The 17439-nt window shown below is 36.3% G+C and overlaps 1 protein-coding gene across 12 annotated transcripts in view; it reads left to right on the top strand.

The window, feature by feature from the left end:
* The window catches only part of LOC121872551 (ATP-dependent 6-phosphofructokinase-like), an 86803-nt gene that overhangs the window by 23036 nt on the left and 46328 nt on the right, over positions 1-17439 (top strand). For 7 of the 12 annotated variants that reach the window (XM_042375340.1, XM_042375345.1, XM_042375341.1 and 4 more), the window contains 7 exons: positions 1350-1397; positions 3568-3683; positions 8740-8922; positions 9382-9534; positions 11008-11197; positions 11781-11991; positions 15888-15996. In XM_042375340.1, the coding sequence (XP_042231274.1) occupies positions 1350-1397; positions 3568-3683; positions 8740-8922; positions 9382-9534; positions 11008-11197; positions 11781-11991; positions 15888-15996 (1010 nt within the window). Of the gene's footprint in view, positions 1-1349; positions 1398-3567; positions 3684-8739; positions 8923-9381; positions 9535-11007; positions 11198-11780; positions 11992-15887; positions 15997-16583; positions 16693-17439 lie in introns of all 12 variants that reach the window. The other 5 variants (XM_042375346.1, XM_042375343.1, XM_042375349.1 and 2 more) reach the window with 2 other exon arrangements.

The raw sequence follows: 17439 nt of genomic DNA, 5'->3' as shown, positions 1-17439 counted from the left end.
TCTTCATCATGCAAACAGGGTATAAGTGGGTTGAAATTTTAGTTAATCTGTTTACAAATTGGGGATGTGAGGAAGTGGTATGTGTCTTGTTTTTCTTCGGTTTCTTTCATGTCACTTCTATACTTGTCTTGCTGTAGTATTCTCCACCTGCCATATCTTCCCATTTTTTGAAGTTTGTTTCCCTGAACCCACCCCAAACAAAGATGGGAGAGGAGGAATGATAATAGAAAAATATATATATATATAAATTGTCAGCAAATCTTCTAGTCATTAATTTGGCCTTTTTTTATGTCTCATCAATTTATGATAGCCACACAAAATTTTGGTTCAGTATTGTACTTATCCAGTATCTGCCTTTGTTTTGTAAAATGTAGTCTTCTGGCCAAAAATATTAAACTGATATATTTTAGCGGATCTAAATGAGAAGCTGTAAAGGAGGCATTGTTGACTGAAAGTTGAATGTTGACCATCTTGCCAAAACCACCAATGCCAGTATGTTATTGCCTTACTTCATATGTGTAAGGTACCTAGATAGAAGCTGCAGTGCACATAATTCAGGGTTAATTAGGTTGTTTCATACTAGATGTGCCTGTTTTTCTTTATAGAAAAGTATTTGTTTTTATATGAAGCATCTTATTTTGGGAGAGGGTGATTTTGTGCACATTTTTGAGCTACACAAATATGATGCCAAATATCTCATAATTAACTTCACGTGGTTGATTCACACAGTTTTAGTTCAATTCCATCTGAACCTCGAAGATTTGCTGAGCACTACACTTTCTGGAGTAACCATTCCCTCATTTTATTTTGCATGTGATTCTTATGTCATTGGTCATTAATAATATATCAGCATTAATTTCTCCGTCTCCTTCCAGTTTGGAATTATGCTTTGAAGTTTTTGCATGCTTAATCATCAGCTCTCCCTTACACTGCCTTTTGAAAGTCTGTCTTTGTTCTTTGTTCATACCAAAATCTCTCTATTACCAAGTTTTACATTTGGACCTGTCAGATTGAATATTTGACACCATGCAACATGTTTACTGTGTCTGTTATACATAGTACAAGTAGTTAATGTCGATAGGTTTGCTACTGCCCATTTAGATTTTATACATTTGTGTCATATCATTGTCACATCACACCTTAATGTTCATGTGTCGTGATATGAGTTTCACCTGCAGGTTACCAATATATCCTCATCATTATATAATTTTTTGTGGATTTACACATTACGTACTCACAGAATTTAAACTCTTAAATAAATCATAATTAATGAGACCGGTTTAAAATAGACGTGAAGTCTTCTTCTCAATATGTTTTACTAAGTTTGCTTTACACCCCTTCATTATTAGCTAAGCCAAAAGAGATCGGGCAGGACCTGAGAAGCTCGACACTTATTGGTAAGTCAACAGGGGTCATATTACACTAAACCTTAGGTTCCACCACCCAGAAAATCCAATATGAGAATGTTTTAAATACAGTATACAGTACTGTATAAATATCCTAAGCATGATGTACCTGTTCAAAAAGCATGAGATGCTCCACTGGTAAAAAAATTTTGATTGGTGATATTCATAGATGATTTATCACCAATATTCCTTTACAGTAAGTTTTTAGTCTGTTATACTGGATAGATTTTTAGTAATACAATTATTTTTTTATAGGTCAGTATATATACAGTACAGGTATACTGTTTGGTATTTTATAAGATCGCACAGAAGAAGACTGTTAATATTTTGACTCTTAAGCATAAGGTTTTTTTATATTTTATATTTATTTTTTATTTAATTTATTTATTTATGTATTTTTTAGGAGATATGTACAGTATAGTATAAATATAAACATAAAATAGATGGTACCTCTGTTGTGGGCATGGGAGGAAGAGACTTCTCTACTGTAAAGGTTGTTTCATTAATTGGCACTTGTGTTTTGATGTGTAAATAAATGTATGAGTTGACATATAACTTTCAACTCAGATTAGAAGATAAAAGTAGATTTGGGCAGTTTTATACTTGTTTATATATACAGTACTGTATAATATATATGTGTATATATATCCTGAACATTATACTCTTATCATAAGTTTACCTTTTTAATGAATGCAAAGTTGCGGAAGAATATTCTGCCCCACATGGCTGTGGCCGGTGGAAACATCTGGCAACTCTCTCTGAGTAGTACTAAACTGGGTACGTTTCAAATCATATGAATGAACCAGTCTCAAACTCTCGTGTGGGCAGCGTTTGGATGGAACCAGTTGCGTCAAAATATTTATTTAATGAATGCCTTAATTTCACCTCCGATTCATAAAAATCTTATTCATGAGGTCGCTCATATTTTTTTCATTATAAAAAATGTCATCATTGCTGTTGTTTATAATATTATATGTTGTGATAAGTTTGTGGAGAATCTGATAACGACTCATAGGTTGTTAATTTACCCAAGTGGTGTTAATTTATACGATTTGTGCTTTGATGCTAATTATTATTTCAAGGGACTAAATAAATGGAGTTTATAATAAAAAAAACTCAAATACTTGTCTCGTATATTTAACCTGTCCAACAGAAATCAATTATATCATGCATAAATGAATTTATACAACAATTTTAATACAACCCACCTATTTGGCTCGCCTAACCCATCCAAAATACAGCCATATATAACAAATACAACCCAATTTACCAAAATAACCATATTAGTGACCCGTCCATCCTCCATTGCTGGCAATTACCTCTTGGAGTCGTTAAGGAATTGATGCCACACAGTTGTCTGTCCATTATGCGCATGTGCTAGCATGGGAGAACGCTACATCCACTGGTATTACTGATAATATGTTGGGCAAACATATTTTTTAAAAAATCATGTGTAACTGATTTTGGTTTCTTCCAGCATCTGTTCCCCCCCTTTATTATAGTGCAGGCCAATGTTATTGGTGTGGGTGACCGTCACGAGGCACCTGTAAGAGGTGTGATAATATCCATTAGAGCTGTAAAATTATCTATTATATTTTCAGTCAATTTATGCTGTTATTAACTTTTCTAATATTATATGAGGGCAAACATTCATATTGTGGCAAACATAGAGTTATAATTATGGATGACAAACAAAATATTTTTGAGCAACTGGTTTCATCCAAATGCCACCCACACTAGGGTTCGAGACTGGTTCATTCATATGGGTTTGATACGTGCCCTGTTCACTACTCAGAGAGAGTTGCCGGATGTCTCCACTGGCCAAAGCGATGTGGGGCAGAATATTCTTCCGCAACTGTACCACTCTTTGAATGACGGGAAGCTGTAGAGGTTACAAACAGATATAGAATTATCCTAGTACTTATAGTGTGCGCTTATATAAAATTCATAATTCTTCAGTTTTTATTTTGTAGAAATTTTGTCTGTCTCCTTATATTTGACTTTGATTTAATACTATACTGTATTGCATTTTATTGAATGTAATGTAATGGAAAATCCAATTTCGAAATCTCACTTTGTATAAAAAATAGTTTCATGGATAACAATTGCCTGTAAACATATCATCATAGTTTTGCTACATTCATTCCGCATAAAATTTCAGACACAGAGGACGGTCCAGGGACTTCAGAAGCACGTGAAGCTCAGCCCATTCCTTCAGAGGGCAAATTCTTCACCTCTCAACCTACCCAAGAGTTTGAAGAACCAGCTCCTATAGAGGTTGGATTTTGTTCCCTCTAGATTTAACTAATTTGCAATCTATATACAGAAGTGTGATGAAATGTAGGTGTGTGATATGGACTGATTTTATCACTCTCTTGACTTTTATACATGCACTGTACTTAGTCTGGTGACTTATCATCTGAAAGCAGGGATAACAGCTGGATTATACAGTCTCCTTGTTTGTGTGAGTGTATAAATTTCTTTATATAATCTGTAGTTCTTCAGAAATAGGGCATCCAGACTCACCTACTTATGGCGATGTAGCTTTTATCTTAACTTGCGGAAACCTCAAAGAATGAAAGGAAATGCTTTGGAGATTGGTGCATGGTCAAGTGTAGAAATCATTAGAAAGGGATAAGACAACAAATAGAAATAACTATACCGTACAGTGATATCCCCATTAGCTGGAACAATTGGTGCAGAGCACTTCCGGGGATGAGAGATTTCCGGCTAATCAAAAGACTTTCTCAAACCTAGAAAAATTCCTTATCTCCGGATTCTTTTCCGGTTACCGGGAAATGTTTGAGTGTCTAAACTAGATATCTTGCACAGAGGGACACTAACCCACTTCCCAAGAATGTTTCTGGGTGCTGGGGATGTTTTCCTTTAGTCTAAATTACCGTAGTCCATAAATGCAGTTTTAATTGAGTTAGAAACTTTTTTTTTTTTTTTTTTTACGGGGATTAGCCCACCCGGGCACAGGTCACTGACCCACATCAGGGCCTGGGAGGCGAAAATGTAATAATAATAATAATTATTCATATTAAATAAAATTTATAATAAAAATACAAACATAAAAATTAAACAATAATTTATAGTAAATAAAATTTGTAATGCAAAATACAAAATTAAAAACAAAATAACAATGATAACAATAATAATAATAACAACACTAATAATAATAATAATAATAATAATAATGATAAAGGACCATAAAGAAATGAAAAAATCAATAGTGAGAAACAATATATGTACAGTATGTTGTGTCGTCAAAGTAAGAGAAACAATTGAGATCCTGCAATTGTGTGTAAATGAGGCAGAAAGTCAGATCAGCAACCTGAGACTTGGTCACAATTTTCGTGATGCCATATAGTAGCAGGGTCTACCATTAGACAATACATTATGCTTCCAATATCTTCTGTATGATGTGAGTGTTAATGAAGCTGTGTTACAGCAAAGACTGGTGTTTTCCACTCCCATGGAGCTGTGGGGGAATAGTGGGTCTCATTTAAGTGACCTGACCTGATGCAATGTCAGGTGGAGGTAGGATGGGGGATTAGTGGTCTCGCATTACTGACGTTCTGGTGGAATGGGGGATTAGTGGGTCTCATGACCTGAAGAGGTCTTGAATAAACACGAAACCTAAAGTATTTTTAGGGAGATTGTGATAAGTATAAATGAGCAAAGTTGTATCGTTTTAACATTACGTTACATAACATTTTAAAATATGGAATGAGAAAGCAGAAAGGTGTGGGTAATTAGAGAGATGGAGTGGAAATGAGTTTGTATTGCCAAGTGCTCCTCAACAGCTAATATTTAACTCGCTACAATGCAGTCACACACACGCAGATGTGTCCTACAATAAGACCCTCGCTCCTCATGCTTGCTGTCTTAATTCCCTTGTTGGGGGTGTGTGAGTGGTGTTGGAATGTGTGTGCATGTGGATGGTGTGATATTGGGGTGTGTGGTTGTGGGGGGAGTGGTTGTTAGAGTGTGTGCAATGTTGGGGGTGTGTATTTGGGGTGTGTGTTGGTGGGGGGTGGTGTGGGTGAGGGTGGAGTTGGGGGTGATGGAGAGGTGTGTGGGTGGGGTTGGAGTGTGTGGGTGGTTGTTGGAGGGTGTGTTTGTGTGTGTGTATGTATGGGATGTAGGGGTGTACAGTATGTGTGATGTGTAGCACAGTGTGGGTATTGTGAGCTGAGTGTTGTTGACGGAAGCTAAACCTTTTTTTTTGGTGGGGTAAGGGTCACGTGGTCAGCCCCCCCTCCTCCCTCAAGCGTGGCTAATTGTGATAGGGAGATGAATTTGATATCATACTGATCCTTAATAAATCTTCTACGAGACGTTTCCAATGAGATATCCCTTAAACGGAATGTTTCGATATGATATAGTGATGGGAATTCCATTCTTTTATTAAAAAATTTAATAAATAATGATACTGGAGTCAGTAAAATAAATTTTAATTTCGTTACACTCCATTTTTAATCTAAATAATCCTCAATACTTTATCTAAAAGTTTGGTTAAATAAATCTATTTTACAAAACAAAAGCTCTATAAGATAAGGGTGTGAATAGAGTTGTTTCTTTTACTTTTATCCTCTTCGCCACTGATCGGCTCGTTAGCCGCTTGGGCGATCGGTCATGTCTCTGTTACGCACTGTTGGCAAGTACTGGGCATGCACCGGCTCCTGAATGTACCTGAACCCGCTCCAGTGTTGGTCGAGTCTGGTCTTGAAAGAGCTCACACTCGGTGCCGTCACAACACACACTGGCAGGTTGTTCCACGAGTTCACACCACGCATTCTGACAAAGTTTGTCCTCAGTTTTCTGGACTTGCGGCTTCTTCAACCTTGAGCTGTGACCCTTTGTGGGGTGAGCTGTAGTTATTTATGCAAACATCACTGTACAATATTGTTCATACAGTAAACATAATAATGTATACTACTGTAAATATTGTACTCACCAGCATATCCTGTCATCTTTAGCCTAGAATAGGCAGACACTTCACTCAATTGACTGTAATACATAACTAATCACGTCTTAACACTTGTGATGGAGGTTGGGTGGGAGATTATTGGGTCATGTTACTAACCTGACCTGATGCAATGTCAGGTCACCCATTGTTGGGTGGGGGATTAGTGGGTTTTATGACCTGAAGATGTCTAGAATGACTCAAATTAATCATTATCTTAAAAGGATTCCAGCAGTGTAAGTTATATTCTCTTAAGTTAAGTCTGTGACATTTTATAAGAGAAAACTTTAAGCCTAAAACAAATTCATCCCATTAATCATTATCACCGCCATCTGTCCCCTTCACTGCTGGCTGGGAGGTGGGGTGTCGACAGCCAGGAGGGGAGATTAACACATACTCAAGGATTATAAAAGGCAGGGAGTTTAAGTTTTTCGGTTATAAAATATCACCTACTTGATTTAGCAGAATATAATTTGCATTGCTAGAAATATTGCAAAAGATGGTGATTAATTTGAATATAAACATCCCATAGTTTGCACCAGACATAAAAAATTTAATAATTAATCCTTTGAATGTGGAAGGTTACCCTAAGCTGAAAAAAATCGTCTGGTGGTAGCGAGAATAAAATGGCAAGTGGGGGAAATGCAGCGAAAGGGTTAACTTAGTACATTTGAGTACAGGTTGTGAAAATTTATGAGGTTGCTCAGGTGTGGTAGCAGTTGCAAAGCTTCTTGACATCACTAGTGTATGTGTCTCCAAATGCCCTGGTTCATTCATTGATCAGTTGTCTAAGTGCAAAAGTAGCCCTGTTGTGCCGTCATGTATCAATTAATTTTAAAATAGAAATTATAATGTTAAATGTTATAAGACAATGGTTTAGTAGTGCTGTTAATGTGTGTGCTGTGTAAGTGTCTTGGCATGTCACCTCACCACCTAACTCCTGAACAAACACTTCATCAACTTCTTCAAATCCTACAATGTGCTTGGCAATCTCAACAATATTTCTTTGAATGTTTGACACACACACACATCCAGTGAGGGTCTTATGTGACTGCATGGAGGCGAATTAAAAGGTCAACTGTTGAGGAGCTTATCGCTTGGCAACACTGGTACATGTTACACTCCTTTCCACTCCATCTCTCTAATCACCCACACTTTTCTGCTTTCTCATTCCATATTTTAAAATGTTATGTAATGTTATGTTGAAGGAATACAACTTTGCTCATTTATTCTTATCACAATCTCCCTAAAAATAAAAATACTTTAGCTTTTGTGTTTATTCAAGACATCTTCAGGTCATAAGACCCACTAATCCCCCACCCAAGAAAGGGTGACCTGAGATTTCATCAGAAGGTCAGTAATGAGACCACTGATCCCACACCCTACCTCCACTTGACATGAGTCAGGTCAGGTGAAGTCCCCCAAAAATAGTTTAACTTTTGTCTTTATTCAAGACTTTTCAGAAAATCCTCTCGATTTTCAACCTCAGAAAATTTTTTCCTAAAGCCGGAAATTTCTGGAAAATTCCGGCTTTGAGAATGATTTTCTGAGCAAATTTTATTTCCGGTTATCGAAAATTTCCGGGTTTCGGGGATTCCGGCTAACGGAGATATTACTTGTGTGTATATACAGTAAAGCCTCGAATAATGATGCTAATGTGTCCTCCAACTTTGCACTGTAAGGTGAATCGTCTTATCGCGAATCATTAATTACCATTAAAATAAAGCAATAATAATGAGATGCGTTCCCAAGTGTGACCTTTTCACACCTATTGTGTGGCTTTTTACACTTTTCCCCCCAAAACAATACAAATAATGAAAATTGCAAACTATGTTCTTTAAATAATGTTTCTGAATACACCTTATACAATATAAATGAATAATAATATGGTCACACAAGAGGAAATGGGACTCCATTGTTTTTGTTTGTCTTTACAGCCGGGAGTCCGGGACGATACTTCTACATGAGAAAATTAAGAAAATAAGACCCTGGTTGTAGCTGTAGTAAAATTAATGTAAAAAAATTAATATATATGTTTTAAGTAACGTTATTTAATGTTAATAAATGGAACAATAGAAGTAGCTAACCACTAATGGCAAAGAAAAAAAAGAGATGGATTGGGAACGCCAATATATACTGTACGTGTGCATTTAAGGGTACCGCGTCATTTATCTTAAGAATATGTACAAAAGATTCATTATTGTTTATTACTGAATATATATATATATATATATATATATATATATATATATATATATATATATATATATATATATATATATATATATATATATATATATATATATATATATATATATATATATATATATATAATTTAGTAATAGTTTGCTTTATTTGTAGGAGGTTATCCCACCCCCACCAACATTCCCTGAAGACCCTTGGCAGGCTTTCATCGACTACATGGCGAGCACAGAAGGAAGCCAAGATGCACATATCGTATTGGGTCAGGAGGGCCACATCATTGAGCGTGGCATGCATAAGGGCAAGGGCATTGCCGTCCTCACCAGTGGAGGTGACTCCCAGGTTAGCCTTTAATTTAGTTATTTTTTTTTCCTGTTGGGCACAATTTTTATGATCTTCCTAAAATATTTTGTATATCATTGAATTTTATTTGCCAGATTGAATTAATATTTAGACAAATACATTGGAATGGAAGTAGACATGTGCTTATAGCACTTCCTTTGTTTATCATCCAACTCTTAGGGTTTAGTATATCTTTTTCTTTTTAGCCAGTGGTCCTTTGTCTTTTCCCTTTCCCCAGTGGTCTGTTGAGCCTATGTCCATGGCCCATTTCATCATTGCATTCATCTCTTGGGTATCACTATCCAAGTAGAGTTTATTCTTGTTCCTTGCTTATCCAACTGTTTATCTTTTTCTGTTCCTCCTATAGTAGATTGTTCATGATTGTGCAGTTGTGCTTTATAGTATATGTAAATTTCTATAACCATTTGTGTGTCCAATGAAACCATTTTTCCTTTCCAGGGTATGAATGCAGCCGTTCGTGCAGTAGTGCGGATGGGTTTATATGTGGGAGCACGCGTGTATTTCATCAAAGAAGGTTATCAGGGCATGGTTGATGGCGGTGAACACATTGCAGAGGCTCACTGGTCATCTGTCTCTGGAATCATCCATAAGGTAATATTGTAGTTTGTATTCTTGCATATGAGAAGTTTGTGACTTGTTAATTATTCAGTGCCGTTTTGATGGTTTTCTTCGAGTACCTTTCCAGTTGAAAGTTCGGAGGGGATGCTTCAATGTTTCTTGTCCATCTGCTTATCAGTCTTTACAAATTTGACTTGCACCTCACATTTCGAGAGATAGAGTGGATTGATTTCAGTATTGGTATTAAAGTGAATTATAGTAAGTTCTTGTGGAATTATTAAACCTGTTGTAAGCAAATGTAGTTCAATCTGTTTATAGCCTGCCATTGGGCCATGAAGCATTATGGATATACCTATTTAGTCTAAAGATTGCCACCCAGGTAACTTACAGCATTAATGTTTGGCATTAGTTTTAGGGTTTAAAAGTCTTATTTTACAATCTAAGCTTTCAATGAGGGATCTAGGAGATGATAGCTCACCATTGAAGGCTGAGAAATAAATAGCTGAAGTCTTGGCATTACACCAGTCTTAACAGTCAGACCTTCTCTTGTTCATTATCATCTACACTGGATTTCCATTATTGAAAAACCTTTGATCTGTCTGTTCCCAATTCAAACCAGGTCATTCTCGAGATAGTATTGCTTCATAAGACCAAATTTGTGTTTATACTCCTTATTTTTCACTAGTTGATGTCTTCATCTGTCACACAACTCTTGCATTTTCTATTGCAGTAGGGTCTTCATAATCCAAAATGCTTGCGACCAAAGGTATTTTACATTACCAAATTTTTTAGATTGCCAAACCCATAGTTATTATGTATCCATAAAAATGCTGTCAGCCAAAAGCTTGAAAATATTTTCATTTGTCCATAGAAATGTATTGTGTTCATAATACTGTATATTATTTCATGTTGCATCACATTGTTCAAGAATGCTTGTCCAATGTATAGTGAGGTATACTTGTCCAGTACAGTAAATCCTCTTTGATCCGGACCCGAGAAATTCGGATTTCAGAAGATCCGGACAAAAAATTTGGGGGTTCTGGCCTAAGAAACCTCCTAGAAGTTTCCCTAAGAAACATTCCCAAACCAGAGCAAAAAACATTTTAGGCCCGTGTTTGTGGGAATATTATTTCATTCACTCTAGTAATGATACAATGTTTCTTATTATGTTATCATAGGTAAATGCATGGTTTATATACGGTAATTTGTTTATCACTATATTAATACTGTATTTTTGGTGTTTCTTATATCATTTATTATTTGCCGGAAAATCGGCTTTTCCGGACAAGTGGTCTCCCCTTTTAGTCCGCATCTTCAAGGGTTCCACTGTACTGTACTAATATACGTACTGTGTATGATTTGTTATTATGATTCATACAGTAGTAAAGTGTACTTTTGTATGATGCCTACCTATGTTTGCAATTTCTGTGGTTTTTAGTATAAAATTCTTATAAATACCCATAAACAAACCATTTGCTTTTATTGTACTGTATAAATCTCTTCTAGGGTGGCACAGTGATTGGTTCAGCAAGGTGCAAGGACTTTCGTGACCGTGAAGGCCGCTTGAAGGCTGCCAAGAATCTGGTTAAGCATGGCATCACAAATCTTGTCGTAATAGGAGGTGATGGATCCCTTACTGGAGCAAACTTGTTTAAGCAGGACTGGGCAGCACTCCTTCAACTGCTTCTCAAGAAGGGTGAGTATATACAAGTGATATCCCCGTTAGCCAGAATAATTAGTGCAGAGTTCTTCTTAGGATGAGAGATTTCCGGGGAATAAGATGACTCGCTCAAACCCGGAAAAAATCCCACATCCCTGGAATTTTTCCGGGTACTGGGAAAAGTTTATGAGAGTCTAAACTACACATCTTGCATGGACAAACACTATCGCACATCCCCGGAATGTTTCTGGGTGCCGAGGAAAGCTTTCTGATAGTCTAAACTACACATCTCCTCTCGACTTTAAACTATGCATTTCATCATCTCATCTCCTACTGACAAAGAATCTCCCATTCAGGGAGGGGAGGGGGGTACAAGAAGTTGTGGGTGGAGGAACATGGTGAGTGCAGTGAACCCCCCTTTTTTTTTCTGATCAATATCATGGTTTTTTATGCCATTTTCAAGCCATGCACACTTGATATTAGGAAATATTCTGAAGTCAATAGTAAATACATTTTGCTATACAAAAATGTCTGAGTACAATACTGTATTAAAGAAAAAGTATTGGAAAATTTTTGAAAATAATATAAGGTAACTAAATCCTTCTAAAATTCCAAACAGGAGAAATCACAGAAGAGGAAAAGCAGAGTTATTCTCATCTTAACATTGTGGGTATGGTCGGCTCCATTGATAATGACTTCTGTGGCACTGACATGACCATTGGCACTGATTCTGCACTACACAGGATCATTGAGGCAGTCGATGCCATTGCTGCAACAGCATATTCCCACCAGCGTTGCTTCATTTTGGAGGTCATGGGGAGACATTGTGGGTAAGTGCCTGGGCCAAATGGCTTGTGCTGTAAGTTACCTTGTAGTAGTTCTCTGTTGGGGATTACATTTTGAATTTATGCCCTCCCCTCCAATCCTTATTAAGAATGAGATAACCTAAGTCTACCTACAATAGCTTAGTGGTTATGGGATAGATGATATGTCACAACATTAACCAGCATTGTCCCATGATTTTATCTTGTTGTAGGATCTCATGTGACCACAAACAACATCTGGCATAAATTACCTCAAGTGAATCTTTAGTTTAATGTGATGATTATTAATTGTAGAAGCTTGTGAACACAGTGTTGATATTTTGTTAATACAAATAAATGTAAAGATAATTGATTAGGCTATTTATTCAGTCGGATATTAATTATTGTATTCATGAACTCTACTTCTTACAAAATGTCATGTGACACAATGAAGCTTCTAGGAGTCGACATAAACAAATCCAAGGTAAGGTGCTATGTAGGCCTGCCTAGGGATCTCTCAACTTATTAAAATACAATATTTAATATTATTTTTCTTGAGTATGCATACATCAAGGTTTTCTTTATTTTTATATTTAAGTCTGAAAACAAACATTTAATTGTGTTTGCGTTAGGAAACAAATGTTGATATAGCAAGGTAGAAAATTTTACATGATGCAAGGAAGAAAATTTCAAGTATTTTGAGAATTTCCAGTTTTCTAAGAATAAGTTTTGAGATAGGGTTAAGTGAGGGGAGTAAGTCAGTGACTGAAAGGGTAAGAATGAAGTGTGGAGTGTCAGAATGGAAAATATGGTGGGGGGATGTTTGTCCCAGAATATTATGTTACAGATGAAAGGTAGGGTATAAGAAATGGGATACAGTACAGTACTATGATTGTGTATGCACTGGGTGAAAAGAGGAAAGTGAGAGGCTTTGAGGAGACCTGAATAATTGTATTGAAGGCTTCATTTTGAACGATAGTAATAGGGGATTTCAATGCAAGTATTTGTGATAGGAATTTGGAGGGGACATTGCCAGAAGTTAATTGAAATGGAGAGAAACATGTGATGGCAGGCAGAGGTGGTGTAAAAAAAGAAAGAATGTCACAAGGAATTAGGGAATGGAAGGAATTGAGAAGAAAGAAGGTTGTTAGGCTATAACCTTTGCAATTTGAATTGAGTAGGGAGATAGCAAGACCAAAACAAAACTATTCCACAATTGGAAGGTTCAGTGCTCTTGAGACTGAAAGAAGTGAGAAGGTTAATAAAGTTGGCAAACCGAAGAAAGAAAATGTGGCTGAAAGATTTAAAGAAATACTTGAAACTAAAGTATTTCCACGCTAACCTGGCCCGTACGCCACACCCCTTATCTATAGCTACAAATAGCTGATTGATTCCCCTGAGCATTTTACCTCCTCCCCCGGGACTGCACGTATTTATATCGACCTTTTATGATAAGTATTTAAACTAATGCCTCGAAATCATTTGCAGTTTGATAGTTCAGATATTTAACATTATTTTAGATAATAACAGGTCTGCTTACCAATTGTGAACACATTTGTGTTTGAATTTTCTATGAACCAATCAGCTATTAGGATAGAAGAGGGGCGTGGCTTACAGGCCAGGTTAGTGTGGAAAGGGTATAGGTGGTCGAATATTAATGTGTGTGCGAAGTTAGAAGGGTTGAAGAGAAGCTGGGGCAGTTCCAGAGCACAGTCTTAGAAAGTACAGCTGAGATGAATGGGTACAGGAGATTTTAGAGTGAGCTAGGAGTGTCACCAAAGGACCTTCTCTTAGCTGATAGTTGCATTACTAGTCATCTTCTCACCCATAGGTATCATAGTATAATATGTTTGATTTGGTAAAGGATGAATCTTGATGAAGTTTACAAAGGCAGAACAATTGGTGGTGGGTAAGTATTTCTTATCAAGGTTAGCTATAGATTTTTTATGCTCTGTACAAGGATATTTTATTCTCATTGATTCTCAGTGTCTTTTTGGATTCTCATTGGCTGCTAGTTTCATGTGAATTCCAGCTTTGTGTGTAAATGGAAACAAAGAGTGCTTCCACTTCCTCAAGATATATATTTTTTATCTATACTGTACACAGGTACAGTTACTGTACTGTATATATAGAGAGAGAAAAGGGTTAAGCTTCACAATTGAACAGGCATCCTGCCTACTATCTGTAAATTCTTCTTTGGATTATCAATTATTTGAATGTATTTCAGAACTTCAAGGACTTGTCGCCAATATGTTTGACTGAAAATATGCTAAAAGCTGCTGATCTGTTTATTATTTGCATTGAAACTGATAGTTTTTGTGTGTTAGTTTTAGTGTCTTCCTTTTTTGTATTGTTTTTTGAGATATTATCAACACAGTGATTAAGTCTCAGATTGCCCTTGTGCTTCCTGGCAGAGAAGAAAAGGGTGTGTGGGTACCAGTTGCCACTAGGGAGTGATGAGAAAAGGGAGTTAGGGATATTAAGAGTTAAGGAAAAAGAAGTAGGGAAGAAAGCACAGGCAGGAAGAACAGATGACAGATGGCACAAGATTATAAAGAGAACATTAAAATGTTCTAGAGGGAACTGGATGGTGTGAGTAAACAAAGAACAAGTTGGAGGAAATGGCAGTTGAGAAAGGAAAAATTAAATTATGAAGATTCGTGTAATCTTTAGAAATGTGACAACTGACTGCTACTAATTTTTATTCTTCCTGTTCAGTCGAGAATGTTAGTCTTAGGGCTGATTTATATTCTATTTATAAATATGACATCTTCTCTATTACCTTTAACCAAATTTCTGTAGCCATCTATTAATATGACTAATATCTTTTGAGTGGTTCTTATCTATCAATAGCAATAACTAATGCTCTATTGTGACAAATAAGTGAATATACACCAGCATACAATTCTACAGAACAGGCTGTTTACAGAGAAACAAACTAGTGTAATTCACTAACACAAATAGATGGTAACTACCCCACAGAACCAAGGAGGAACTTCTCGGAAAAAGAATATGCTGTATTTAGAGTGGAATATGAAGTATTACATCTTTTATGATTAAGTTTTGGAGCACTCAAGTTATTTAAATTCACATAATCAATATTACAACTGAACTATTACGTTGAACATAGCATTAATATTGTACAATATATGCCTAACACATGTATGACGACAACATTCTTCAGCCTTTATCTAAAATTACTAACAACTTTGACCTAAAGTACTAAGTGTTTAGTTCTTCTTGTGGATGACTAGGTTACTGGGTCAGGTATTCAGAAATGCACTAGTTGGATAAAAACTCATATATTTTGATTGGTTAGGTTGTGGTGTATAAGTCTAATGCCTCGTTTACATGAGCACTTTTTGTCGCTCAACTTGGAATTCAATGAAGTTCAGTGAGGCCTTTCACCCAAACGTCCATCAAATTACATTGATTTACATGACAAAATATGTCATGTGAAAGAGGCCTGACAGTTAAGCCATGTCATCATCAATACAGGGGGTCCCCGGGTTACGAACGGGTTTTGTTCCTGAGGACATTCTTTAGTCGGATTTGTATGTAAATCAGAAAACATGCTATGTGCATACCGTACTTACAGAACAATGTTTAAAATCCCATTAAATCGTAGCCTAAGTCTTTATGTACATCTAAAATCACTTAATTTAAGATAAAGGAAGAAATAGAATGACAAAATACAGTACAGTATATGAAAGTAAAAAATAAGTCCTCCGGTAAATAAAATACTGTAATTTTCAAGTTTAGCCCCATTCATATTGGCGGGTGGGTGTAAGTCGGGGACCCCCTGTACACAATTCTCACTGAATTTGATTCAGAAATCTTGAGTATATTAATCTCAGTGTTTGACTTTGTAATTAGAATTGCATTACTTTGATAAACCTTCCTTAATGTGATTGGTATTGCAGGTACCTGGCTCTTGTAGCCGCTCTGACCTCTGAAGCAGACTTTGTGTTCATTCCTGAAAACCCTCCTGCTGAGAACTGGAGGGAAAAGATCTGTAATAAACTGCAGCAGGCAAGATTAAATTCCTCTACTATTTTTATTTTTATAGTCTATGGTGTACATATGCTTCAGTGCTTTACAGGTGACCTCCAGCACATTTATGTTGATCCTTGGTTTTTCTGGAAGGTTCAGAGTTGCTTCGTGACAGTAGATCTTCAGCTTTATAACTCTTTCCTTGTATGTTTGTGGACTTTTTTTTTACTTCTTCTCTTAGAAAAGTGTGAATAGAATTACAGGTTGTTTATGGTGACAACATAGCATAGAAAGTAGCAACATGGTATTACAGAAAATTTTGCTGCTTTTTATTTTTTCAGGAGGGTCAAATTTATTTATTAAAATTTTACTATTAGTTGACAGGTTGTCATAAATCCTATGTTTGAATTCTTTTACTTTTTATTTTTCTCCACCTCCTTAATCTCCTCCTTGCTCTCATAAAACACATTTTACATGTTAAACCCCCCATATAAATCCATTGACATCAAAATAATACATTTGTTTGGTTAACAATACCTTGGTAATCTGGAAAAAAAAATATATGACCACTCCTTCTGTGTAACAATCATCATGACCTTGAATTACACTTGACCTTAACTCCTTAGCTATCTGAGTGTGTCAGCTAGTATAGCCTGTGAAGCAGACTTCATGTTTGTTCCGGAGAGTCCACCTGTTCACGACTGGCCGAATAAACTGTGTGCCAAGTTGGAATCGGTAATGTGTATTGGAACTATCTGTGCGTGGTTTGCATTTTTTGGCCTAAGAGTTCTTGTTTAATATGTGTAAACTCTCATGAAGTAAGTGTTCCAAATTATAGACTTATTTAATTTTGTTTGAACTGAAGTTAGAGGGATTAAAAATGTGCGTGAGGTAGGTGTTAAATGACAGTGGAGGGATTTGCAATGTAACTTCAAACGTGTGGGGATCTTACTGCCAGTTTTGAGAAGATTTGCCTTTACCAATATTATTGGTGATACAGTGCAACCTTGAGTATCAGGAACCCAGAAATATGGAATTTTCAGCTATTTTGAAAATTTGCTCCTGATTTCTACTATATCAGATGTCTATGAAACCCTCAGAAATTTGGAAGGAGCGAGTGTTTCAGAAAGTGCGGGTGTAGTACACAGACGTGCCACTTATATGGCCTTTGTTGTTTAAAGTCTGGTGATAAACAAATCTCAGTTGACAGTGAAGCTGCTCAAAACTTCATGATTACCAAGTAACTTTATTAAGTTAGTGAAGGCTGAAGGACAGCTTTGAACAAGTATATAATGCAGTCAATACATTTTATTTTTTAAGCCTTGTAACATGCTTATTAGCACAGAGGAAAAGTTAATGTGTGGAATGGAAGGGACTGAGGAGAGACTTTGCCATTCTAATGTTTGCAAATGCTTTTATGGGACCCACTTTCATTCTACTGTATTTGGAAAATTAGACAGGATTGTACAGTTGGCAAAAAAG

Source organism: Homarus americanus, unplaced genomic scaffold, assembly GCF_018991925.1.
Source record: "Homarus americanus isolate GMGI-L3 unplaced genomic scaffold, GMGI_Hamer_2.0 scaffold39155, whole genome shotgun sequence".
NCBI classification, from domain to species: domain Eukaryota; kingdom Metazoa; phylum Arthropoda; class Malacostraca; order Decapoda; family Nephropidae; genus Homarus; species Homarus americanus.
This window is presented reverse-complemented; position numbering and strand designations above follow the sequence as displayed.